The sequence below is a fragment of the Colletotrichum karsti genome (assembly GCF_011947395.1).
Source record: "Colletotrichum karsti strain CkLH20 chromosome Unknown Scaffold29, whole genome shotgun sequence".
Classification (NCBI taxonomy): domain Eukaryota; kingdom Fungi; phylum Ascomycota; class Sordariomycetes; order Glomerellales; family Glomerellaceae; genus Colletotrichum; species Colletotrichum karsti.
This window is the reverse complement of record NW_024065929.1, coordinates 387795-412182: the sequence shown is the minus strand read 5'-3', so window position 1 is coordinate 412182 and position 24388 is coordinate 387795. Positions and strand designations below refer to the sequence as shown.

The following is a 24388-nucleotide window of genomic DNA, read 5'->3' as shown; positions in this document are numbered from 1 at the left end:
AGAATGCTTGACATGTCTTGACCTCTCTGCGCCGCGCAGTGGCAAGCAAATCACCACCGGTGAATTGGAGGGGAACCACGATATATAGGCGTCTTGGCAGCAGGACTTGGCAGCATGACCAAGATGGCCGAGTCGGGGGTGGTCGCCGGGATATCGCAGCAGAAGCGGAGTCCTCCTCCGGGGCCACCGTCCCATCGACTTCTCCTGATAAGGAAGCTGACTTACGGAGTCGACCAACCGCGTCCAACGACCGCGAACCCTCCCATGCGCGCCCAGCCTCGTTCACGAGCCGAATTGCGATCCGGAGGTGTGGTCCAGGTCCTTTTGATCTGCGACTTTCGCGCCGCAGGGATGGGCAAACACTCCATTCCGTGCCTTCTGACTGGCCGCGCCGTAAGGGTCATGACACATCAGGATATTGTCCTGCGAGTTGATGAGCCGTTTCTTTCGAATTGAATCGTCTCACAGATACCCAGCAAATAAACTATTCGACAGCTGGGGAAAACATTGGCCCCCCCGTGCCCCCTTCGCTGATCGATAACGGCCTTGGCGGAGGACCTTTGCCTGAAGGGTTCGGACAGCCTTGCCAGACTCGTCCAGAGCGTCCAGAGCACCTGCGGAATCTGGCAATAGCCTTCACGATCGTTGGTTCTCGTTTACGCCCGCCCATGGATATCAGCCGCCACCCCCATGAGAGGCAAAAGTTCCATGGCCCTGGTACCCATGAACATGGAGGTTAGCAGTTGCATCCCGCAGGAGCTTCCGAGTTCCATCGGCGACTCTTTAAAAAGGACCTGCCGACCTCCGCGTCAGTCTCCGTCTCGCTTCCTCTCGACATCAAGCCAGGTCTCTCTTAGCCTAGAGCCAGCCAGCACAACCAGCACATCTGGTCAGCCTGTGTGCCAACCGACGTCGACTCGACAAGCACATTCACCGCCAGCTTCGTCAACATGGTGGCCACCAACCCCGTGCCCGGGGCCATTCAGGCCGAGACGCAGATTCCCTCCGTGGATCCTGCTCACGACCCCAACATCGTCACAGAGAAGATCCGCTACTCTGAGCAGGTTGATGACCTCAAGAGCGAGGTCAGCGATGGCGACCAGGTCACCGACCTCTTCAGCCCGTTCCCGGAGGTCAAGGGCATCGAGCCCGAGGCTCACCCTCTCACCTTCCGTGCCGTCCTGACCGGTATCATTCTCGGTTCTCTTGTCAACGCATCCAACGTCTACCTCGGTCTCAAGACTGGTTTCTCCTTCACTGCCACGATGTTCGGCGCCATCTTCGGGTCAGTTCACACTCGAGTCACTGGAGCGGATGTTCCTTGCCTTCATACTAACAGCTCATCAGATATGCCATCATCCAAGTCCTCGCCAAGACGCTTCCTAACGTGCCCATTCTCGGCGGTCGTTTTGGACCCCAGGAGAACTCCATCGTCCAGGCGGCTGCCACCGGTGCGGGTGGTATGTCCGGTCTGTTCGTGGCTGCTCTCCCGGCCATGTACCAGCTCAACCTTATGTCCGACAATCCCCGTGAAGACTTCCCTCGCATTTTGACCATCACCGTGGTTTGCGCTTTCTTCGGCCTGTTTGCTGCGGTTCCCCTTCGCAAGTTCTTTGTCATCAACGTTGCTCGCGAGCTCAACCTCGTGTTCCCTACCCGTAGGTTTTGGCCAGCCATTTGCCACGAGAATACTAGCTAACAATATCAGCCACTGCGACTGCCCTCACCATCCGTTCCATGCACGCTGTCGGGAGCGGTGCCGCCGATGCCGTCAAGAAGATCAAGACTCTCGGCTACACCTTCATCGGCGCCCTGGTTCATATCGTCGTCTCCCAATATGCGGACGGCATCCTCCATAACTGGCACATCTTCACCTGGTTCTACGTGTGGAGCGGTTACAAGAACTGGGCCATGAACATCGAGAACTGGGGATGGTACATCCAGATCACTCCCGCTTTCTTCGGATCCGGCATGCTCGTCGGACTGAACGCTGCCATCTCATGGTGGGGCGGTACTTTCTTCGCCTGGGGCTTCGTTGGTCCTCTTCTTGTGAAGTACGGCGAGGCTGTTGGCGTTCAGCGTCAGCCTGATAGTGAGAAGTGGGCCGACAGAGTGAACTTCGGTGTGATGACCGTGACACCCGGCGATGACTTCGTCCCATCCCCCCGCTACTGGGTAAGTTTGCTACCAAACCAATTTAAGAGCTACAGGGCTAATTTTTTCGCAGTTCTTGTGGCCCGGAGTAATGGTTTTATTGTGCTATTCTTTAGTAGAGTTTGTGCTCCATATCGGAGTCGTTTTGGACGGAGCAAAGTTCGCTTTCCGCGAGGGTGCACGCAGCATCAACAACCGCCTCCAAGCCAAGGGCAAGACGAACGAGTTCCTGGCCAAGCACGCCGCTAAGGCAGACGTCGCAAGCGGTCTCGTTGAGGACTTTGCTCCTCCCAGCCAGCAGGTTCCTATCTGGGTCTGGGCTAGCGGCACTATCGTGTTCGTGGCCGTCGCATGCGTTGTCTGCCACGTCCAATTCCACATGAACGCCGGTCTCGCCATTCTCGCATGCATTCTCGGTCTTCTCTTTGCCTTCCTCAGTATTCACGGAGGTGCTGTTACCGATTGCACCCCCTTGACCGCCTCGGCCAAGGCTTCCCAGCTCGTCTTCGGCGGTGTCACTAAGGGCCAGGGCTTCGACATGAAGGGTGCCCAGCGCATCAACCTCATCGCTGGTGGTATCGCCTCAGGTACTGCCGACGTTGCTACGGCTCTTGTTAGCGACTTCCGTGTTGGTTTCCTGCTTCGCACTCCTCCCCATCTTCAATTCTACGCACAGGCCATCGGAGCTGGTAAGTCTTCCACCCCAACATCTCGATCAAAATCATGCATATCTCAACCAAACCTTCTCGGGATCACTTGAAACTTCGCTAACTAAATCAGCTGTGAGTGTCTTTTTGGCCCCGGGAGTGTTTGTATTATTTATGGCCGCCTACCCCTGTATCTGGGTAGAAAACAACGATCCGAACGCAGAGTGCCAGTTTTCGGCCCCCTCCGTCGCCGCATGGAAGGCCGTGGCTCAAGCGGTCACGCTGCCCGAGCTTCCGATCACTAAGTCCTGCGCCATCTTCACCATCGTTATGGGCGTTATCTGCGCGCTTCAGGCCGTCGCTAAGAACTTCTACCTCGTCGGAGACCGCGCCAAGTACCGCGAGTGGCTTCCCAACTGGATGTCCATCGGTGTTGCCTGGGTTCTCGGACCCGACAGTGGATACGCGAACGCCATTCTCTTCGGTGCGATTACCGCTTGGTGGTGGAGGAAGTACTTCCCCAAGAACTTCGAGACGCACTGCTTCGCCGCCGCCGCCGGTCTCATTGCCGGAGAGGGCTTCGGAGGTGTTATCAACGCAGCTCTCGAGCTTGGAGGTGTTGCTGGAGGAGAGATCGGATCCGTGATCGCCCTGCCCGGCCAGGAGTGGTAGACGGGGGAAAATGACAATGTTTCAACGCATTATACGACGGTTTAATGGAAAGATGTGCCGCTGGCTATCGTTTTGATTCTACATATACCCATTGAAGACAATAATCTATACATTCTTTACTCAAAATGTCCCTCTCGAGGGTTTCATCCAATTCATCATAGTAGACAGTAGTCATGCTAAGTTTCAATTTTCCTCTCGGCGTGGAAATCCGCCCCTCGAGCTGGAAAGATTACCTCTACCAGTTGTGATGCCGATGCTCCGACCGTAAAAGTGGATCCACTATTCCGGACCGGGATCGGCTGAAGTCGGATGTCGGCGGATGTCGGGCGGGTATCGATTGCTGCTTATCTTATCTAATCACGATCTCGGATAAGCTCACGTTCAGGAGCGCCTCCCATTTCCGCGAGTGCATTTACGACAAGCTTCACCTTTTACCATCGGAATCGTGGAATTTCTGGACAAACAATCTTCAGTATCCGCGTCACACCGTTGGTTTTCAAGATAAACAAACAATCGGCCAGCAAACATTCGGCTTTGTAAGCCATCGAGGCCAAGACCTTCCGGCAGTGGGCAGCAACAAGCGAGGGGAAACCACGTGACTGTAGGCTGATATTTGCCGTCATCTTCACCGAAACTCTTCAACTCCCACGGGTCTCAGAAGCATTTGTCCTTGTCGTCTTATGAAAAGACTGGCCCTTTTGCTAGCAATCTCATCTTCAGACTGACAAACGGATAGCAAAACACGACCTTCTGCTTTCCTCTGCTCCCCGCCACTTTCACCACGACGCCGGCCACATCAAGCAGGACGCCAAGATGACCGCGTTCCTCGATCTTCCTAACGAGCTTCTGATGCAAATCATCAGCCTCTTATGTCCTCACTGCGTCGTCGTATCGCAAAACCTGGGAGGATGCACCTGTAACGATGACCGCCCCAAAGGTGCCAGTCGCCTCTCCGAGTCAGACCTGCATCGCCAAGCCCTCTCAAGGCTATCGAGGACATGCCACACTCTCCGGAACATCGCACAGCCCATGCTATATCACAGCCCGAAACCCATCATCGGCTCTGAACTCTTCCTCGCCCGCACTCTCGCCTCCAATCGTGAGCTCGCTCAAGCCGTTAAGGAGCTGCACCTCGGAAAATGGAGCGTCAACGAAAAGGACGTTACGCCGGAACTACAAGATCTTTTCAACGGCATAATCGACCGCGTTGGGATTCCCGCCCAACTGCTAAGCGATTTGGATAATGACTGGCCGCGAGATTGGCTCACGGGGCCGGACGGTGGCAAGAGAGATCCCTACGTGGGCTACATACCGGATGCCACCAAACCAGGAGGAGGGAAGAACTTCTTCGACAGACGTGTCCGTGTCGTCGACGCGCTGATCGTCACTCTCGTGCCCAACGTCGAGCACATCCACGTCGAGCCCCTATTCGCCCCCCACTTTCCGTTCTCCGCGCCAGGATCCCTCCCACGTCTGACGGACCTCACGCTGCAGACGACGCAGGCGAGCGAGGGCAACAGCATCGACTGCGTCAAGGGCATCATGGACGCCGCCCCGGCCCTGGAACGGTTCAGAGGAGTCGGCGTCAACGGGATGACCACGTCCGTGACGCACCCGGCCTTGAAGAGTCTTGATCTGAGTCAGAGCATCCTGGGTGCGACACACATCAATGCCATCATGACCGGCTTCCCGAAGCTGGAAGTGTTCGGGTACGAGGTTGATCACAACGTGACCGTCGCGGGTCCGAACGATATAGACGCCAACCCGCAGGAGATTGGGGAGGCGCTTCTGCTCCGCAAGGACACGCTCAAGGACGTGGATCTCGACCTTGCGCGTTCGTCAATGTACCGGATTGATCAAGACACAATCGCATCTCATAGTACGATGCGCAGCCTGAAGGAGATGGAGGTGCTGGAGGAGCTCGCCATAGGCTACGACGCCATCCTCGTGCCGAGAACCTGGGACGATGGAGAGGAGGAAGGCCACGAGGATGGCGATGTCGAGGAGGGAACAACGGACGGGGCACTGCACAGGGGAAGAAAGAAGGACTCGCTGGTTGACTTCTTGCCGGTTACTCTCCGCTACCTGAAGCTGTGCGACGAGGAGAGCCATCTCTTCCAAGATCTTATCGAGCTCGCGGGACAAGTACCTGAGAAGTTTCCGAACCTGAAGAAGGTTAGGTTCTGGGGCTATGACGAATATGAACGGATGGCATTGAGGGGTTCTTTTCGCAAGGTGGGCGTGAAGTGCTTCCATGGCGGGTATTTGTGATCCATTGAAGAACCAATGGGCCACCTTGATGTCATCTGCTACAGCAGGCATAGCAATACTGGATGAAAACACAAGCTCTTATACCGAAATGCATCTCAAAAAGAAGCAACGAACCCGGGCGGGTGCTGTTTGTCACGCAATCAATGCAGGATTGGTGCGGTGCCTGATTGATCGCCAGGAAGACACTCTCGACTGGATCGTTCCACGTGCTCCGGTTCATCCCCTCAGATCAAGCGGAAGATCCCATTGATTCATGAGCCGAAAGATGCGCTTGCTTATTATACCAGCCTAGCAGGAGCTTCCAGCCATCTGCAAGCTAGCCATGCAAACCCCGCAGCATCCGGCCAAGCGCCCTCAACAAACCCGTTCGTCTCATCGAAACAAGCTTCACGACTGACGGCTCCTAGCCCCCAAGACCATCGCCGTAGCGGAAGCGATTCACCGCCATTGTCAAAGTTACGGACAAATCCAAGGACCGAGACATAATGGACAGCGGACCGTCCCAGGAGCCCAGGCCCGCTCCGAAGGGGAAGGGAGGGGAGGAGGGAAAGCATCTCCGGTGCCAAGCAGAGATCCAGACCCCCCCAAAAATAAGAAACGAGGCAAAGTGCGGATCATCAGAAAGCTTATTTTATTTTCAACCTCATCGAACCATTCATCATCCCCCGTATTCGCCAACAATGCCATCCATCTCTCCCAGCACATTCACACGAACGACGTAACCACCCATTACCCGCCCAGCCAACCCCCATGGCGAAACACAAGCGGCCGCCATGACCCATCCGTTTGTCTGATGGGATTTGATTTTAACGACCCCCTTCCAGCCCAGCCCAGCCCTATTACTAGCAGGTTTGCTTTTGCATATGACATGTCGAAAAACGCCCAATTAAATCGGGGGCACCCGGGATGTCGACGCCGGCAGTAAGACGGAAGCAGCACGCCGACCAGACGCCACAATGACGCAAAGCGTACCGAATAACGCGTGGGTAGAGGAGAAACGTCAAAAAAATGGAGGCGGGAAAACACAAGCAAGGTAAAGGTCCCGGGACGGCGAAAAAGCAAACGCGACCGATGGAATGTAGCACTCACCGCCGGCCATCGGGTTCTCTCTCTCCCTTGGGGTTCTGGCCTCAGTTGTCCTGCCTTGAAATTGGGAGACGTGACTCACCCTCGCCCAACGGAGTCCGTTGTCGCCGAAATATTGACGAGAGGTCGGGGGGTGCTCACTCACCAACAAGGAGATTGCACATCCTTAGCTGATGATGGGCTGGTCTTAGATCCAGCGCCGGCCGGCCTTGGTCCTTTTGACTGGTCTGGTGATTTGGTGTTGGCCCGCTCGGAACTACCGGACGTCACTCCGCGAGTACCGAACGTCACGAGAGATTAGAAAGCAATCCGGTTTGCGGCTCCGTCACATCTTTTGTTTTTTTTGCTGATCATTTTAAACAATTGTGATTTAATAAAAGGAATCTCCCATAACCTGTTTTAGGTTTTTTGTCTCTCAGGATGCACACCTTGATACCCAGTTCGATCTTATTTACTTCCTCTTTCTCTCCTCTTCCGACTTACATCCCTCCTCCCTCCCTCCCTTTCCCTCATCCCTGATTCCGTTACAAATCAATCATACCACCGGCCATAATGTCAGCAGCGCCAGCAATCACGCAAGCGCCACCACCGGCCACTGATGTCAACGACACGCCCCGGAGCAGCTCAACATCGACAGATGACGTCTCGACGCTGAAGCCTGCCGCCCAGGCATCGTGGAAGAAGAAGAACAGCAGTCAGAATGGACAGATCAACCGCACAGCATCACCAAAAAGGTCAAAGACGTTCTGGAAATCGTTCAAGTACCTCCACGACCTCACGCCAAAACAAGTCGATGACTACATGGCGTCATACGTCATCTACGGTCTGGACTGGGCGGATGAGCAACAAATGATCGATACCCTTGGTCCCAATTACCGCGAAAAAGTCGGCGACTGCTTACAAGCATACTATGGCGTTCTCAATCACCTTTGCGCCTTGGGTGACGTGGAGAAGATGTATATCCCGCCCTTGATGGACAAGAAGGCTTCCGTGCTGGATAACCAGATGCTGTACGAGGAGTCCATCGCGCGAGACATCGGTCTCAAGGCGGGGGACAGGGTCCTCGACCTCGGATGCGGTCGGGGCCGCGTCGCAGCCCACATGGCCGTCGTGAGCGGCGCGAAAGTCACGGGTCTGAACATCGACCCGAACCAGGTCGCGCAGGCGAAAGAGTTCAACGAGCAGATGGGCCTGGAAAACAGCTTCACGATCCAGGACATGAACGAGCTCCCGCTCCCCTTCGAGGACGACTCCTTCGACGCCTTCTACCAGATCCAGGCGCTGAGCCTGTGCAAGGACCTGCCGAGGCTGTTCGGCGAGCTGCGCCGCGTGCTGAAGCCGGGCGCCAAGATCTCGCTGCTGGACTGGGTTAGCCTGCCGGCGTACGACCCCACCAACCCGGAGCACGCGGAGCTGATGCGGAGGACGAAGCCCCTCATTGGAGCCGTGGGGACGCCGACGCCGCAGACTTTCGAGAAGGCGCTTACGGATGCCGGGTTCACCGTGTTGAGATCGGACAACGCGAGTATCGATGGGCTGCAAGCGCCGCTGATCGACAAGGCGGACGTCTACTTCCGTAGCTTGAGGCAGGTCATTCTCGGGCTTGTGAAGGTGAGGTTGTTGCCGCCTCATTTCAAGACGCTCATCAACCGGTTGTGCCTTGATGGGCAGGCGTTTGTGAAGATGGACAACATGAGGCTTGTGTCGACGAGTTATCGGATTATCGCGCAGAAGAACTAGACGGCGTTTGTGGAGGTTCATGAGTTCGGTAATATTCCAACCTTGGTTCATGCGTCCGTCACTGTTAGCAGGTACCGGAACGGCGTTTTAGTAGGGATTGAGATTATGAGTGATTGAATGAGATGTTGTCACGTTTAGAGCATACTGTACATAGATACTCCAGTAAGATTCCATATCTTAATTGATAATCCATCAACGCTAGCATTTGACGATATCGCGGGTCTCAGCTCGTGAGTCCTTGTCCTAGAATGTCGCTCACCATGCTCTCAAATGGGCACTGACTAATTGAATTTTCTCTTGAACTAAACTGTTGTTAAGTCCCTATTGATCCTTCAAGTAGCGCATCCCCACGAAGAGGTTGAAACCCTAGCCACGCCATTCGTATGCAGCAGTATTGTGCGAGATTCATCACATTTTCATGACAGAATATGGTACTTTGCTTGAGTGTTATACTCGAGCGCCTGGCTTTTTCACGAATACATATGATAAGTCTCATCAAAGTTTAAAATTGCACACTGAGAAGACGCAGCTTTACACGGGAATGCAAAATCATGAAGATGAGAGTTCTGCGGCGTTCATCTCAAAGCAATACCTACTCATTGGTTGATCTCAAAAGTACGGACCGCAAAGTGTTAGGCAAAGTATGATAACATCATAAGCCTTACTAGCAGTGCTTGAATTCGTAAGATCTGGTTTTCTGTTATCGTTGCCTTTTCTTCCTCATCTTTCCTGGAATTGAATGCGACTCACGGTTCTTGAGTTAGTCCTGAGACATAGGCAGTGTGTCAACTATACATAGCCAGTCTTGCCTTTTACATGGGAGTGGTTTTCGCATTGAAGCTTATCAAGAAACTTTTTTGAACATTGAACGTTAAATGTGTACTCGTTGGGTATAGCGAGATATTGACCAAAATTATAAGGGTGGCTGAATTATATTGCGCGGCATATTGCGTTTGATGGGAGGGGAATTCGCAGAAGTTCCGTGTTTCCTATTCTCTTCGAGACTCAGATGATCTCTCCTATTAAACTCTCTTGGGAGACCTGCAGTTGCCCATCAACGTTGCGGTAGTACGTGATAGAGGGGACATGAGGTGAATGAAGTGGCATCGGTGACTATCAACTTCCGACTTAGTCGCGACTACTCACTTAATTCATTGAGAGTGTTTCAGCGGGATAAAATGTTTTCGTACATCACAACTTCTCGGCGAGGCTCGTGACGTGGAAAGGGATAACGTCTCAATTTTGATAGACACGATGTTGAGGTCTGAAGGGAAGGAGGAAGCATGCGGGGCTCACTTATCGGATCTCATCAATCTCCCGAGCTCGGCCAAAGGATACCAAAAAGGAGCACGCAGACTGATGTACTCATGGATCATGACTTGAACAAGGTAACATCCGTAAACTCCGCGGATCGTAGTCCTGGACTTGTCCGCGATGTGGAACCATGCAGCCAAGACGAAGGGGAACCACGACCACGTCATGCCGACTTACATGTGTCCGTACTTTATCTCAGCATCTCAAACAAAACCCGAGCTTCACGCGAAGTACGGCAACTCGTCGTCAGGCAGTGATTTTCAGGGTTTTCATTTAGCCAACCAGCTGAAAGTCCCCGACCGAGTTGAGAGTAATTTCATCTCTTCCGCCAACGCGTTTCTCCTGTTCTACTGGTTCAATCGTGAGGGCACCCCCTAAAAAGTATGAACGTCATCATCGCCGGCATCGTGGGACACGCTACCGAGACCGGTGCTGCGGTGCTCTAATTAGTCAGGCGACCGATCCACCAGCGGCTCGGATTCTGCGAGCCTGGCGTCAGCCTTCCTTCGGCGATCGAGCCGGCCGGTTCTCAAGAGCCGAAGTGGATTTTGTGATGCCCTGCAGAGAATCAAAATTGCAAACTTCGAGAATGATGCCCAGGTTCCCGGCTCGGGACGGATGCATTCCAGCTGAAAGCTCCAACCCTGTCCATTCCCGTCCCCTGTCGTGACGTGGCTTGGCAATTGCGGATTCATCCACCAGCCGGTTGGGGTTTTGTTTTTTAACTGTGAGAACTTTGAGAGAGAAAGGAGACCGTTTGGTTGTCGGCTCCGACGTGGAAAACGACGGCTCAAATTCAAATACTACTCGGGTATTCCCCATCTTCCCGCCACCCTCGGTTCACAAAATTGTGCAGTTCGCTGTCCATTTGAGTGAGACTGCGCGACCGGCAATGCAACACAAGCTCCAGTTGTTAGCGTAACTCTTGTGCAACCCCTACCAGCCCGAGCCCGGTTCGGGAAGCTGGAATTGCGAGGGGCTTTGGGGGAGTTGTGGAGGGGCAGATCGATTCTTGTAGTCATGGCAAACGGTCTTGCGGAGTGCCCGTACGTAAAGAACCCGCAACCCGAAGGCGACCTCGGGTGTACAGATTGACAGAGTCCCGTCACATATCAGCGTTATCTAGGCTATCGATAGCAAAGTCTCGACTCTCGAACCGAGGGGGGACTGCCGGCGCTCCGATCCGAACAAGAGCCTCCCTCCTGACCAAAGACAAGAGCCAACAGTTCCCTTCCCTCGCCTTCTCGGAATCCCACAAATGCTGTCCCGCTGGCGTGCGGGCAGGGTTACGCATGTTAAGTCATGGCTGCGCACGCAGAGGCATGGGTTCCGCATAGGAAGCCCACCGACGCCAAATTAAACGGGCTAGCGACATTTGCTAGCGTCATATCTAATCAATCAGATCATCTTATCTGATCACACCCTTCACCACATAGTCGATCATGACTGGCCACAAGCCCCCCTTGTCCGGTCCATCGCAGGTCTCCATTGCAAAATTCTTCCACCTCTGCAGGACCACAGCTCCAAAAGGACACCCTGATCGTCCAAAAGGACCGGCTTTTCTCGTGGAATCTGTGCTGTGCCGCTCCTCTTTTTGGCACCCAAACCCGCGCAGGCCAAGCACCGGAATCGGCCACCACATCGCCTCCTCTTCGCATGTGTCTGCAGTCTCCGAAGGGGACAAGGAGCGGTTGAATTTTTTTTACGCGAGAGGTAGAACGGAGGGGACTGCCAAGAGGGAAAAAGAGTCAAGCCGGCTCATCTTGCCATTTCACCTTTCTCGAGGTGCTTTCTCACTCCTTCACCAACCTCTCACACTCTTTTTTTTCCTCCCCCTCCCCCCTTACCGCCTCTTGCCTGACATCTTTTGCTGGAATCGTCTGACGGACCCAGCAAGAGAGGATCTGGAACGCGTGATCTAGATCTGATAAGGAACTCAGAGACAGACACCAACCATGGCGGTCTCTGAGAAGCAAGAACCTGAGCAGGTCGCTCCCCCGGCCGATGCTCCGGCTGAAGAGCCCAAGAAGGAGGAAAAGGCAGAGCTGCCGGTTAGTCTTTCCCAACCGTCACTGAGCTGAGCTGCGCGGGCGTTTGGTGCTGCATGCGACTTTTTGGCTGCGGTCGGCCCGTCCCGCATCCCTCAACACCAAAAGATCTTATCAATCGCATCTCGACAGAATGTCGCAACACGTCGTCCGGCGCGCAGCTTCAATGACCTCAACCCCTCTCTCAAAGAAAGCTAACACTTTGAAACGCAGCGATGGAAACAAACGCTGGTCTTCTTTCGCCTGCTCCTGGCGGCCGACCCGACACCGCTCGACATCTTCCTCATCATCTTCGCAACCATCACCGCCATCGGCGCGGGTGTGCCGTTCCCTCTCATGGGAGTCCTCTTCGGTCAGCTCGTCGATAACATGAACTCCGCCACCTGTGCCGCCGAAGACGGTATCGACGCCTTCGCCTACGAGGCCGCCATCAACGACAAGGTCATCAAGACGTGCATCGTCGCCGCCGCCGCCTTCGTCCTCATCTACAGCTACATCCTCGCCTGGAGCATCATCAGCCAGCGTCTCGCCCAACGCATGCGCACCAAGTACGTCTCGTCCCTGCTGAAGCAGCCGCCCTCGTTCTTCGACAAGCGCGCCTCGGCCGGTGAGGTCTCGAGCAGACTGCACGGCGACATCACGGCTATTCAGTCCGGTACCTCGGAGAAGGTCGGCATCATCCTCGCCAGCTTGAGTTTCTTCGTCACCGTCTTCGTCATCGCTTTCACGAAGCAGCCTAAGCTTGCCGGCATGTTGGTCTCGATGTTCCCGGCTTTCCTGCTGTCTTCGTTCTTTGGCGGTTCCTACATCACCAAGTACAGTGGCATCATGACCCAGGCCATTTCGTCCGCCTCCTCGATTGCTTCCGAGGCTCTGTCGCACGTGTCGGTCGTGCAGGCTTTCGGTGCCGGACCCCGCCTGGAGGCCAAGTTCGCCGACCACATGATCGATGCTCGCAAGGCTGGTATCAAGAAGGCTGCTGTTGCCGCCATCCAGGCCGGTCTTCTCTACTTCATCGCTTACGCCGGAAACGCTCTTGCTTTCTGGCAGGGCAGTATCAAAATCGCGGACTCCATGGCTGGTCGCGGCAACGGCGCCTCCGTCGGTGAGATCTACGCCGTTGTTTACCTGCTCGTTGATGGTAAGTTGCAACCGTTCCCATGACTTCTGTGTTGTGTGGGTATCGTGCTAATTGCTCATCTCGTTTTCAGCCTGCATCATGCTTGGCTCCATCGCCCCTATCCTGCCCGTCTGTGGAGGTGCGGCGGCCGCCTACAAGCGTCTGATGGAGGACATCGAAGCACCCTCGGAGATCGATGGTACCTCCGACGAGGGCAAGGTCCTGCCCCTGAACGACCCCAAGGGAATTACTCTCCAGAACGTCACCTTCGAGTACCCTTCCCGCCCCGGCCAGCCCGTACTCCGCAACGTCAACCTCGAGTTCCCCGCCGGCAAGTACACGGCCGTCGTCGGTCTCTCCGGCAGTGGAAAGTCCACCATCGCCGCCCTCCTCGCTCGTCTTCAGGACCCTAACCAGGGAGCCATTTTCCTCAACGGCACCGACCTCCGCGAGCTCAACGTCCGCAGCCTTCGTAGCTTCATCAGCTTCGTCCAGCAAGAGCCTTCCCTTCTTGACCGGTCTATCCTCGAGAACATTGCGCTGGGTTTGATCAACTCTCCCAAGGAGGAACACCAGCACCTCAAGCCTTTCCTCAACGGACACCAGCTCGCCGAGATCGCCTCCAAGGGCAAGGAAGCTCTCACTTCCGTCGATGGCTATGGATCCGAGGTTCGCGAAATCGTCGAGTTGGTTCGCCACGCTGCCGAGCAGGCTGATGCCGCGACCTTCATCAACCGCCTTGACGATGGCTACGGCACCATGGCCGGACCCAGTGGTTCTCTTGTCAGTGGTGGCCAGCGCCAGCGCATCGCCCTCGCCCGTGCCTTGATCCGCGACCCCAAGATCCTCGTCCTGGACGAAGCCACCTCTGCCCTTGACTCTGCCAGTGAGAAGCGTATCCAGCGCGCCGTCGAGCAGGCCGCCACCGAGAACCGCACCATCGTCTCCATCGCTCACCGTCTCTCAACTATCCGCAACGCCGACAGCATCGTTGTCATGGAAGCCGGCGAGGTCGTCGAGCAGGGCAGCTACACTGAGCTCATGGCCCGTGAGGACGGTGCTTTCGCTCGCATGGCTCGCCTCCAGACTCTCGGCACTACCGACCGCGCCCCCAGCTCCGTCTCTGGCGACTCTCTCGATGCCTCCACCCTCAAGACTGACCACGTCATCAACGAGAAGATCGAAGCCGAGGACCCCGATGAGCCTACCAAGGAAGCCTTGAAGAAGGAGAAGAGCAGCGACGAGGAGGAGAAGAAGGACGACGACCCGGCTGTTGGCGAGGAGAAGCCTTACAGCGCCGTCATGAAGGGCCTTGCTCACCTCATCCGCCCTTCCACTGCCTGGTTGATTGTCGCCATGATTGCTGCCACCATCGTCGGATGCACCTTCACCGGTTCCGGTCTCATCTTCGGTCACACCGTCGGTGCTCTCAACCCCTGTGCCAGCACCTACGACAAGATTCTCTCCATGGGTCGCTTCTTCTCCGGTCTTCTCTTCGCCCTTGCCTGCATCGAGCTCTTCGCCAACTTCTTCGCCTGGTCCTGCTTCGGTGTGGTCGCTGAGAAGCTTCTCTACTCGGTCCGCATTCTGTCTTTCCGTTCTTTGATGGATCAGGATGTTCAATGGCACCAGTCTGAAGGCCGTTCCCCCTCCGGTCTGCTCACCATCATCACCAAGGACAGTGCGGCCATTGGTGGTTTCAGTGGTTCGACCATTGGTACCGTCTTTGCCATCTGCGTCAACGTCATTGTTGCTGTCATTCTGTCTCACATCATTGCCTGGAAGGTCGCCATTGTCTGCTTGGTCACGATTCCTCTCCTTCTCGGTTCCGGATTCATGCAGCTGCGCATGCTGGCCCGTTACGAGGAGCGCCACTCTGCTGCCTTCTCGACCGCTACGTCCGTCGCCACCGAGGCCGTCCAGTCCATCAAGACCGTTGCCGCGCTCTCGCTCGAGAAGGAGGTCATGGTCTCGTACGAGCGCCTGCTGGCCCCTCCCAAGAAGCAGATGGTCAAGGCATCCGCTACCACCAACATCTTCCTGGCCATCTCCAACGTTACCGGAACCTTCGTCAACGCCCTGGCCAACTGGTGGGGATCTCAGCTCATCATGAAGGGCGAAATCTCCCAGACTCAGTTCCTCATCATTCTCGTTGCCATGCTCATCAGTGCCCAGCTCTGGGGTACCATGTTCGCCCTTGCCCCCGAGTTCTCCCGCGCCCGTACTGCCCTGTCTCGCATCATGAACGTCATCAGCCTCGGCAAGAACGACGACCTCAGCAAGACCGGCACTCAGCCCCAGGTGCTCGCTGGAGATTCCACCAAGCAGGAGGACCCCGAGAAGACCGGGGAGGCCAAGGAGCCCAAGGCCCCCCGTCCCAACGCTGGTGGCGTCAAGGTGACCTTCAAGAACGTCTCCTTCTCTTACCCCAGCCGCCCCGACGTCAACATCCTCGACAACGTCTCTTTCACCCTCCAGCCCGGCCAGTTCTGCGGTCTCGTCGGTCCCTCCGGAGCCGGCAAGTCCACCATCATGAACCTCGTCCAGCGCCTCTACTTCCCCTCCGCCGGCCAAGTCCTCATCGACGGCCACGACATCGCCAACCTCCCCCCTTCCTTCCGCGACACCGTCGCCATCGTGCCCCAAGACCCTACCCTCTTCGACGGCAGCGTCCGCTTCAACGTCAACTTGGGTTCCGCCCCCGATACCGACGCCACCCAGGAGGAGATCGAGGAGGCCTGCAAGCTCGCTAACATCCACGACGTCATCATGTCCCTGCCCGACGGCTACGACACCGAGTGCGGTCCCTCCGCCACCCGTCTGTCGGGCGGTCAGCGCCAGCGTCTCGCCATTGCCCGCGCCCTGGTCCGCAAGCCTCGCCTCCTCCTTCTCGACGAGAGCACCAGCGCCCTCGACGCCGCCTCCGAAGCCGCCCTCCAAGAGGGTCTCGAGCGCGCGTCTCGCGGCACGACGGTGCTGGCGATCACCCACCGCCTGCACACCGTGCACAAGGCCGATGTCATCCTCCTCGTCGAGGGTGGCCAGATCGTCGACAGTGGTAAGCACCACGAGCTGATGGAGAGGAGGGAGAGCTACAGAATCAACGCCATGCAGCAGATGCTGCAGTAAGGCGGTGCGTCAGGATTCTGTTGATTTCGATTCGTATCAAAGGGTGGAAAAGCATATCACATCGCATGGGGGTTTACTGCATCGGTTAGGAAGGAGGGGTCGCATTTTGTATACTCATATAATACCTCCACAGCATTGTTCTTGTTTCGATAGTTTCAGCGGCTTATAGACATCTGGTTTGAAATCGTTCTCTCAACTGTGTCGCTACAACGTGAACACTGCTTTATCGTCGACCTTCGCATTACAACATTATAACTGAAGCCACAACGGCCTTAACTATCTAATAATCGGAATCGAAGACATCGTACATCTTGTCGCTGAGGTCGAACTGATACAACGTTTTGCTCCCCGTGGACTTTCCATTTTTGTAAGTCACCTCGGTATACGACACGTCATAGCCTCCGAAAACATAGTCCCTCTCTTCCTCCGCATTCACAAACTGCACGGTGACGCCATCCCTCACTTCAGTCAACGCTTTCACGGCCCTAACCACCTTCTCCTTCCGCGCCCATTCGTCGCTGTCGCACATGCTCATCCTGATCTTCTTCAGCTTCGGTGCCCACGACGGGTTCTCGCGGAGCTCGTCGAAGAAGCGCCCGTCCACGCTGCTGCAGCTGTTTCCCGCAAAGATCTCGAGATTCGTCAGGTTGGGACAGTTCTTGCCGAGCGCGATGTAGACCTCGTCCGAGAGGCTGCAGGTGCCGGGGATCTTGATGGTCCTGAGGGCCGGGCACTTTTCCGCGAGGGCGACGAGGACGGGGTCGCGGAGTCCTTCGTTCCCGCTCATGATGAGTCCGCGGTCGGGGTCTTTGAAGGGCATCGTGATGTGCCACAGCTTCTTGCAGATGTCCGGGCATCTCAGGAGACGCGTGAGGTGACCACTGAGGTTGATTGTGAGCGAACGGATTGTTTCAATACGTCAAAACTGATCGTGGCGAGGATGCTAGTAACTCACGTCGTAAGCCGAAAATCCGGTCCGAATGAGATTGTCTTGGTAGACGAGCCGACCCGAGATTCGAATCTGTTAAAATAAGACACCTCATTCTCGAAATGGGCCTTTTTTTCGCCCTTTGCGCGCGCGGGCGCTCTGGCCCTCGACGGAGAGCCCTGACTCTGAGATGTCTCGGCCGCCGCTTTAGGTGTGGATTTCGCGGCACGCGAGAGAGCTTCGGTCCTGTCGACCGGGGCGAACCCGAAAGCTCCGAGGCCGCCGGCGCGCTTGGCCGGGGCAGACTTTGGAGTGCGGATCGGCGGCATTTTGGAGACGAATCGTTAGATGGACTGAAACAAGTGAATGACGATCCAAAAAAGCAGTCGACGTAATTATAAGAAAGAGAAAGACGGAAATCCCAAAGAGAGAGGGAACTACGTAGACCAGCCTTCATTGACCAGACAACCCATGCCCGCCGTCGCTTGTGTGCGGGACCGCCGTGATTAGAATTTAACGCGCGCCGCGGGCGCGACGATGCGAAATTCCACGTCGCATTGTTTGCTGCTAAATTAACTTCTACTGGCGATAGAATTTCTTTTTCTTCACAACGGCGAGGGTCGATTTCTCCCCCGCACGACCTTCCTTTCTCGGCATATGCGCTCATAACTTGTTTTCAAGCAAGCTTATGATTTGTTAACTGCTCTATGATAGCTTTGAAAGACATCATTGCCAAGGTGCCGTGTCAATTTGCCGAGGATGCGACAAAACGTTGGAAATTGCTCTCGACAAAGTGGCTTGACTTGGCCTTCATGTTCTCACTGTTGTCCTTCCAACGCTCGATACATCATACACGCAATCAATTCAAGATGTCATATTGGAAGAATGATCATTACATCTATCTACATCGCGATACATGTATAACAAAAGCAATAAAGAAGACGATGTAAGCGCTCAAATAGGGAGACCAGACTCAACACCCGTCTTGAGCACCTTGGCAAACTTCTTCACGTCCGTCGAGTTGTTGTAGAAGCCAAAAGACACCCGAACACCGAGTCTGTAAGGCGTCACGATTACCCCCTGCTCCTTGAAGAGATCCATCCATCTCTCATCGTGAAGATCGAGGATGTACAAATGCGGCGCATGCTCTTTCCGGTTGGTTGGTCCGACCACTTTGATCCCAAGTGCCCGACATTCTTCCCGCAACTCGTCGCCGAGTCGGTAGAGATGCTCCTGCACTCGTCTGGGACCCATGGAGTCGAGGTAGAACGTCAAGAACGCCTTGGCCGTCGCGGCGGCGATGAGACTGAGGTTCAGGTGCTCATACCGGCGGGTTGTGGGGTGGTACACCACGGGGTCGCTGGGAACCAAGAGGTCGGGGCGGATGTAACTGATGGCGCCCGCTCCGACGATGGCCGGGACGGGATCGATCTCCTTGATCACCGCCGAGTCGACGTAGAGAACTCCGAAGCCCGTGGGGTTGTTGAGGCCCTTGTGAAGACTGAAGGCCGCCGCAGAGACGCCCAAGGCCTTGACATCGGTCTCAGCAAAGCCGACCTGTTGCGTCAGGTCGGCGAGGACGTGGATGCCGCGAGGCCGGTATGTCTTGGAGATGTCTTCTACATCGTTCCACTGGCCGCTGTGGAACATGACGGAGCTGATGCCGATGGCGCGGGTCCGCTCGTCGACGTAAGGAGCGAAAGTCGCCGCGTTTGCTGCGGTCACCTTGCCGGTCTTCTCGGCCTCTGGGATGGTGGACACTTGTCTGACTTCGAGGCCAGCGCTACGCAGGGCCATCCAGCCGTAGACGTGGTTGGGGTGCTCCGAGTCGAGGACGACGACGTTGTCTCCGGCTTCGAACTTGAGGCCGCGGATGAATGAGTTCAGGCCTTCGGTGGTGTCGCGGGTGAAGGCAACTTCAGAGGCGTCGGCGTTGATGTAGCGGGCGACGAGGCCGCGGGTCTCCTCGACGGTGTTCTGCCATTGAGGCTTGGGGTGGTTGCTGTAGAGCGCTTCGGCAGAAAATTTGGTGATGGCGGCGTGAATGATCAGGTTTGAAGGAGGTTGGTAAGAGGCATTGAGATAGGTGATCTTGTCATCCGCCACGACGGGGACGATGGAACGGAAGGTGGAAAAGTCGCCTGCCGGAGATGTGCTGGGAGAGGACTTGGTCACAACCGGAACATCGTCCTTGTGGTCTTCGATAGCGCTTGGTGACATGGTGAAAGACTTAGATGGTTGTAGGAAGATGAGACGAAATTCAGAGATATTGGTGAAGTGTTGGAATATGCGCTTGTGTCATGAGGCTTTGTGCATCAAGTTGTTATCACGCGCGGGCTTTGCTTCACCTTTATGTTCTCAGGACCTCCTACATCGGCTTTCCGGATCCTATTTTCCTCGGAATGATGGAGATGAATCAAGTTCATGTGGGAATACCCCGCGCGAATTGTCGTGTCGTTGCGTATCATGTTCGGCGATGGAGGCTCAAGTCCGTCGTTAGTGCTGGCGAATCTTCCAAATGATATGCACGCGGCATATGAAGCTCCCCGGCCACGGAGTGCCCCGTTTGATGTGCGTTGATAGATCTTAGCAAATAAAAATTGGTTGTCCAGCCTATCAAGTCAGGTTGAATCCTACTTTTGCCGACTCGATCACATTGAAAGTGAAATCATCTCATGATTGTGACAGGGATATCCAGATCAGTTTGAGTCTAGAGAGCGGACTTCGACCTCCATTTGTGGGTCACAGGTTGATAAGCCCCTTTCCCCCGCAAGTTGGCGCGCACGATGCTCTGTTAGTCTCGTGGTGGTTATCTCTCCGGTGTGGACCGATTCTTCCCCGGATTTTGTCTTTATCTTGGTGGAGAATTGGTTGTCAACCCCATATCACTGAGCTGGTTGATGACTTGGGCAATGTGCTGAAGACCGAGATAAGTCGGATAGTAGTATAACGACCTACGTCCGCCAGTCTCCGTCCGCGCCAACTTATAAGAACCTGGGCATTGTTCTCCTCGATTCATCTTCTCCAGGTCCTACATTCTTTTTCCAAACTTCTTTACTGTTGAGAAGCAAATTCAATACGAGTCGTTTCAAGCTCTACCATGAGTACCGAGAACGTAGCCAAGTATGGCAAATCCGCCCAAGACGCCGGCATGCCCGACGACAACATAGAAGGAACTATGTCAAACGTCGTTGGCGCTTCAGCAGAGTCGGGCCAGCTCAAGAGAGAATTCAAAGAGCGACATGTGTCCATGATTGCCGTCGCCGGTGCCATCGGGACAGGACTCATCATTGGATCTGGTACTGGCCTCGTCAGGGGCGGACCCGCAAGTCTTCTCATCGCGTACACGATCATTGGAGCTGTGGTGTTCTTCATGATGACTGCGCTCGGAGAGATGGGGACTATGCTCCCGTCAGACAAAGGATTTGCTGGCTATGCCACTCGGTTCGTGGACCCCGCTCTCGGGTAGGTCGTCTTGCTTCCACAGATAGAAAACTTCAGCTCATCAAAGTCGTGCTCAGATATGCCACTGGTTGGAACTACTTCTTGAAGTACATAGTCGTTCTTCCGAATAACCTCACGGCAGCTGGGATCATCATACAGTATTGGCGACCTGATCTCAATGTTGCAATCTTCGTCACAACTTTCACAGTGGCCATCGTTGCCGTCAACGTAAGTTCCGACCCCTGGAACATCGAAGCCAGCTGCAGATGTTTTCCTGACAACTACTTCAACAGTTTCTTCACGTCTCTTTCTTCGGCGAAGCGGAATTCTGGATGTCGGCAGTCAAGCTCCTGGTCATCATCATGTTGATCCTCACCTGCTTCATCATATCCGTCGGCGGACAACCCTCCGGTGAAGTCATAGGCTTCAAGTACTGGCACGACCCGGGAGCTTTCGGATCTTATCTCGTCGAGGGACCGACAGGCCGGTTCCTGGGTTTCTGGGCGGCCATGGTCCAAGCCTGCTTCGCCTACACCGGCACCGAACTCGTCGGCGTTGCCTTTGGCGAAGCGCCGAACCCGCGGAAGACGATCCGCACAGCTGTGCGCCAGACCCTGTGGCGAATCGTCTTCTTTTACATCGTCGGAGCCCTCGTTCTCGGCATGTCGGTACCGTACACCAATGAAATGCTCATCGGCGGTACCAAGAAGGGCACCGGGGCTGCCGCGAGTCCCTTCGTGATTGCGGTGCAACTCGCCAAGATCCCCGTCTTCCCTCACATCGTCAACGCGAGTCTCCTCATCTTCGTCATCAGCGCGGCCAACTCGGACATCTACATCGGGTCCCGCACCCTCTTCGGTCTGGCTCGTGACGGGCAAGCCCCGGGGATCTTTGCCAAGACTACGGAGAATGGCGTCCCGGTGTGGGGTGTCGCGTTCACGAGTCTTTTTGCGTGCCTTGCGTACATGAACGCGGCGAAGAACTCTTCCACGGTGTTTACGTATCTCGTCAGCTTGGTCACCGTTTTCGGAACGTTGAACTGGGTCAGCATTCTGGTCAGCTATGTCCAGTTCACGAGGGGGATGAAGGCGCAGGGTATTTCCAGGGATATCATGCCTTACCGCGGACCCCTACAGCCGTACGGGTCGTACTTTTCTCTTCTCATCACGATGTGCATAGTCTTTTTCAATGGTAAGTGCATGTATCAGCAACAGCTGGGAAAGCGACTAACGAAGGCGATTCTATCAGGCTACAACGCATTCATCCCCAAATTCACGGTCTCCACGTTCATGACCTCGTACATTGGCATTGCCATCTATCTGGTAAACATCTTCAGCTATAAATTCTACGCAAAAACGAAGAAGGTCGGCCTCCGAGATATGGATTTGTGGACGAACAGACTGGAGGATGACGGCAGCAAATATCCCAGCACAATCGAGAAAACCGCTGCATGGCTTGTCAACTTGTCAAAAAGAGGATAGAATATTTTGTAGTTCACATCAATTGATTTTGATATTATTTTGGAATGATATAGCCGGTATAAATACGAAATCGCCGCCTCCGCAAAAGGGTATCCTTTGAACACAACATCCAGCAAGTGAAGTAATGCGAGAACTGTGGCCACCTCGTTGACAGAATCGTACTTTGAACGCCCTCCAGCCGATTTCATCTGCTGCTGCGGCTCGTCCTGTCAGGTACGGCTCGTTCCAATCAGACTTCCATTTCATGGTTCGTGGGCTACGCGGTAGTCTTCTCCCCCTTCACAACCACTCCATCAGAAGGAATCTCGCCGTCATCGGCACGCTCAAGTATCTCGCCCTTCTTGAGGCCAAGTTGGCGGGTGTCGTATCCGTTCTCCTCCAGATAGGCGCGGAACCGAGCGTCCTCAATGGCGATGGTGTCTTGACCGATGTGGGGGAGACAAAAGACAGCGAGAAGGGCGGACAAAATGCAGAGTGAAGACGACACCCAGAAGGGATACTGCGCAGAAGCCACTGCGTTATCGCCACCAGCGGCTTGGATGTATGGGAAGACTATGGTATCGTTAGCAAAGCTGATCTCGGCTGAGCAAGAAGATGGCACTTACCCCAAGTACCAACGAAAGCGCCGATTTTGCCAATTGCCGCGGCAATACCATAGTATTTGCCTGTTCGCCATTAGTAGCTCTTCAGAAAATGGGACATGAGATGCTCAGTGGTGCGTACCGCGAATACCCGTCGCACAAGTCTTTGCGGCCAGGAGACCGATGTTGTTGCCGGGTCCGAATTCGCCGAGAGCGAGGAAAACACCGTACACGACGACGAATCCACCGACCATGCCGGGCTGCGACAAGTTGAAGTAATCACCAGCCATGATGAAGCCGACGACTGCCTGAAGGGTGACACCAACGGCAAGAGCGTAGCGTGGACCGAGCCAGTCTGATGCAGGGGCTCCGAGCAAAGTACCGGGGAGGTAGAACAGGTTGATAACGGTGTTCCAGCCAAAGACAGTCGTGAGAGGTGCTGTTTCACCGTACAGATTGCTCAAGATAGTTGACGAGTAGATGCCGAAGGAGTAGGCAGAGAACTAAGATGGAATAGCGTCAGTTCAGCAGTTCGAAGGTCCAGCTTCTGTCAGGAACTCACGTCATAGATGAACCAGATCAAGCTCACGACGAACAAACGCCATCCATAGAAGCGGAGAGACAGCAGATAAGGGGTCTTGGCGTAACGCATCGAGTTCCGCTGGAAGTCCTCGGGTTCCTTGACGAAGATCCGTAGCACGAACAAGAAGATCGGGAACACCACGCCAATACCCAAGCTGGTGCGCCAGATGGTGCTGTAGTGACCATTGTGACAAGCGGCGGCGACGACGTACGGGACGAACGCGCCGATCACAAAACCGACGTCAATCGCAGAGTTGGTGAACAAGATGAACCAGGTGTTCCTCGAGCCGGCCTTGAGTTCTCCCGTGTTCTCAGCAGCGCCGACACTACCCGCCGGGTACTCGCCACCGATGCCGATGCCGACCTGCGACACTAATGTCAGACTAAACCTTCAGACAACTGGCGAGGGGGAAAGCCTACGAAAAAGCGCCACGCAGCCAGGATATTGAACATCCCAACGGCTTCGCCGCGGTAGTATGAGCCAGCTGCGAGTGCCGTGAAGACGACGAGGATGATGGTCGAGACGAGAAGGGAGTTCGTGCGCGACCAGTGGTCGGCGAGCCAGCCGAAGGCAAGCTGGCCGACGACGGTTCCCGCGAATGCGATGTCGCCGACGTACTTCTTCGCGTTGGAGTTCTTGTAGAGGTCACCGTACTGGAGTGCGAGGACCGTGGTGACGGAACCAATGACCTGAAGAGAGCGACGATGTCAGTATTCTGCCCTTCAATAGGAATGGTCCTATCTGCATGCGCGCATTTGATCGCACAGGGACAGTACTCACGTTGTTGATGTATCCATCGGAAAACAATCCGGCGCCACATGCGATGACGGGAATAATGGCTTCGCGAAACGGCTTACGGGGCGTCTCGGCGGCCTCCTGTTGCGTCGCGGCCTCGGACTCGGAGGTTTCCTTCTTCAGGAACCCCAACATGTTGTCGACGGCGACTCTATGATCGGGGAGCTTGGCAGTCGAGAAGGTTCTCCTGGCGCAGCTAGAAGCTCTCACGACCAACCGACAAGAAGCTGGTGTGGCAGGGACTGAATGGCGAGGTGCCTGGGTTGAGTGCGAGTCAGAGGGATACGCAACGCGCAGATTGAAGGAAGCGGGACCGAATTCCTTATATATCGGACGATCACAAGCTCATCGGGCGCAAACCTTCCAACAAGTCAATCTAAGACCATCTGAGCTAC

At 55.2% G+C, this 24388-nt stretch overlaps 8 protein-coding genes across 8 annotated transcripts; 5 read left to right on the top strand and 3 right to left on the bottom strand.

Moving 5' to 3' along the window:
* Positions 1 to 690: 690 nt before the first annotated feature.
* On the top strand, positions 691 to 3473 carry CkaCkLH20_08637 (oligopeptide transporter; the record flags this gene model as incomplete). Its single annotated transcript, XM_038891352.1, has 6 exons — positions 691 to 735; positions 858 to 1285; positions 1348 to 1658; positions 1709 to 2175; positions 2228 to 2843; positions 2935 to 3473. 6 exons carry the CDS (start codon positions 691 to 693, stop codon positions 3471 to 3473), a joined length of 2406 nt encoding a protein of 801 aa, XP_038743364.1.
* Positions 3474 to 4223: 750 nt separating this feature from the next.
* CkaCkLH20_08636 (aromatic aminotransferase) lies at positions 4224 to 5744 on the top strand (the record flags this gene model as incomplete). Its single annotated transcript, XM_038891351.1, has 1 exon — positions 4224 to 5744. One exon carries the CDS (start codon positions 4224 to 4226, stop codon positions 5742 to 5744), a length of 1521 nt encoding a protein of 506 aa, XP_038743363.1.
* A 1638-nt stretch (positions 5745 to 7382) lies between these two features.
* Positions 7383 to 8570, top strand: CkaCkLH20_08635 (uncharacterized protein; the record flags this gene model as incomplete). The annotated part of the gene is made up of 1 exon (XM_038891350.1): positions 7383 to 8570. The coding sequence occupies one exon, from the start codon at positions 7383 to 7385 to the stop codon at positions 8568 to 8570; it is 1188 nt and encodes a 395-aa protein (XP_038743362.1).
* A 3269-nt stretch (positions 8571 to 11839) lies between these two features.
* On the top strand, positions 11840 to 16181 carry CkaCkLH20_08634 (ABC transporter; the record flags this gene model as incomplete). Its single annotated transcript, XM_038891349.1, has 3 exons — positions 11840 to 11935; positions 12146 to 13073; positions 13144 to 16181. 3 exons carry the CDS (start codon positions 11840 to 11842, stop codon positions 16179 to 16181), a joined length of 4062 nt encoding a protein of 1353 aa, XP_038743361.1.
* A 280-nt stretch (positions 16182 to 16461) lies between these two features.
* CkaCkLH20_08633 (uncharacterized protein) lies at positions 16462 to 17438 on the bottom strand (the record flags this gene model as incomplete). The annotated part of the gene is made up of 2 exons (XM_038891348.1): positions 16462 to 17062; positions 17137 to 17438. The coding sequence occupies 2 exons, from the start codon at positions 17436 to 17438 to the stop codon at positions 16462 to 16464; spliced, it is 903 nt and encodes a 300-aa protein (XP_038743360.1).
* Positions 17439 to 18063: 625 nt separating this feature from the next.
* CkaCkLH20_08632 (putative class IV aminotransferase) lies at positions 18064 to 19329 on the bottom strand (the record flags this gene model as incomplete). The annotated part of the gene is made up of 1 exon (XM_038891347.1): positions 18064 to 19329. One exon carries the CDS (start codon positions 19327 to 19329, stop codon positions 18064 to 18066), a length of 1266 nt encoding a protein of 421 aa, XP_038743359.1.
* An 880-nt stretch (positions 19330 to 20209) lies between these two features.
* CkaCkLH20_08631 (dicarboxylic amino acid permease) lies at positions 20210 to 22034 on the top strand (the record flags this gene model as incomplete). Its single annotated transcript, XM_038891346.1, has 4 exons — positions 20210 to 20574; positions 20631 to 20781; positions 20847 to 21744; positions 21802 to 22034. 4 exons carry the CDS (start codon positions 20210 to 20212, stop codon positions 22032 to 22034), a joined length of 1647 nt encoding a protein of 548 aa, XP_038743358.1.
* A 256-nt stretch (positions 22035 to 22290) lies between these two features.
* On the bottom strand, positions 22291 to 24128 carry CkaCkLH20_08630 (MFS phospholipid transporter git1; the record flags this gene model as incomplete). Its single annotated transcript, XM_038891345.1, has 6 exons — positions 22291 to 22586; positions 22640 to 22699; positions 22758 to 23118; positions 23178 to 23561; positions 23618 to 23887; positions 23979 to 24128. 6 exons carry the CDS (start codon positions 24126 to 24128, stop codon positions 22291 to 22293), a joined length of 1521 nt encoding a protein of 506 aa, XP_038743357.1.
* Between the last annotated feature and the right edge of the window lie 260 nt (positions 24129 to 24388).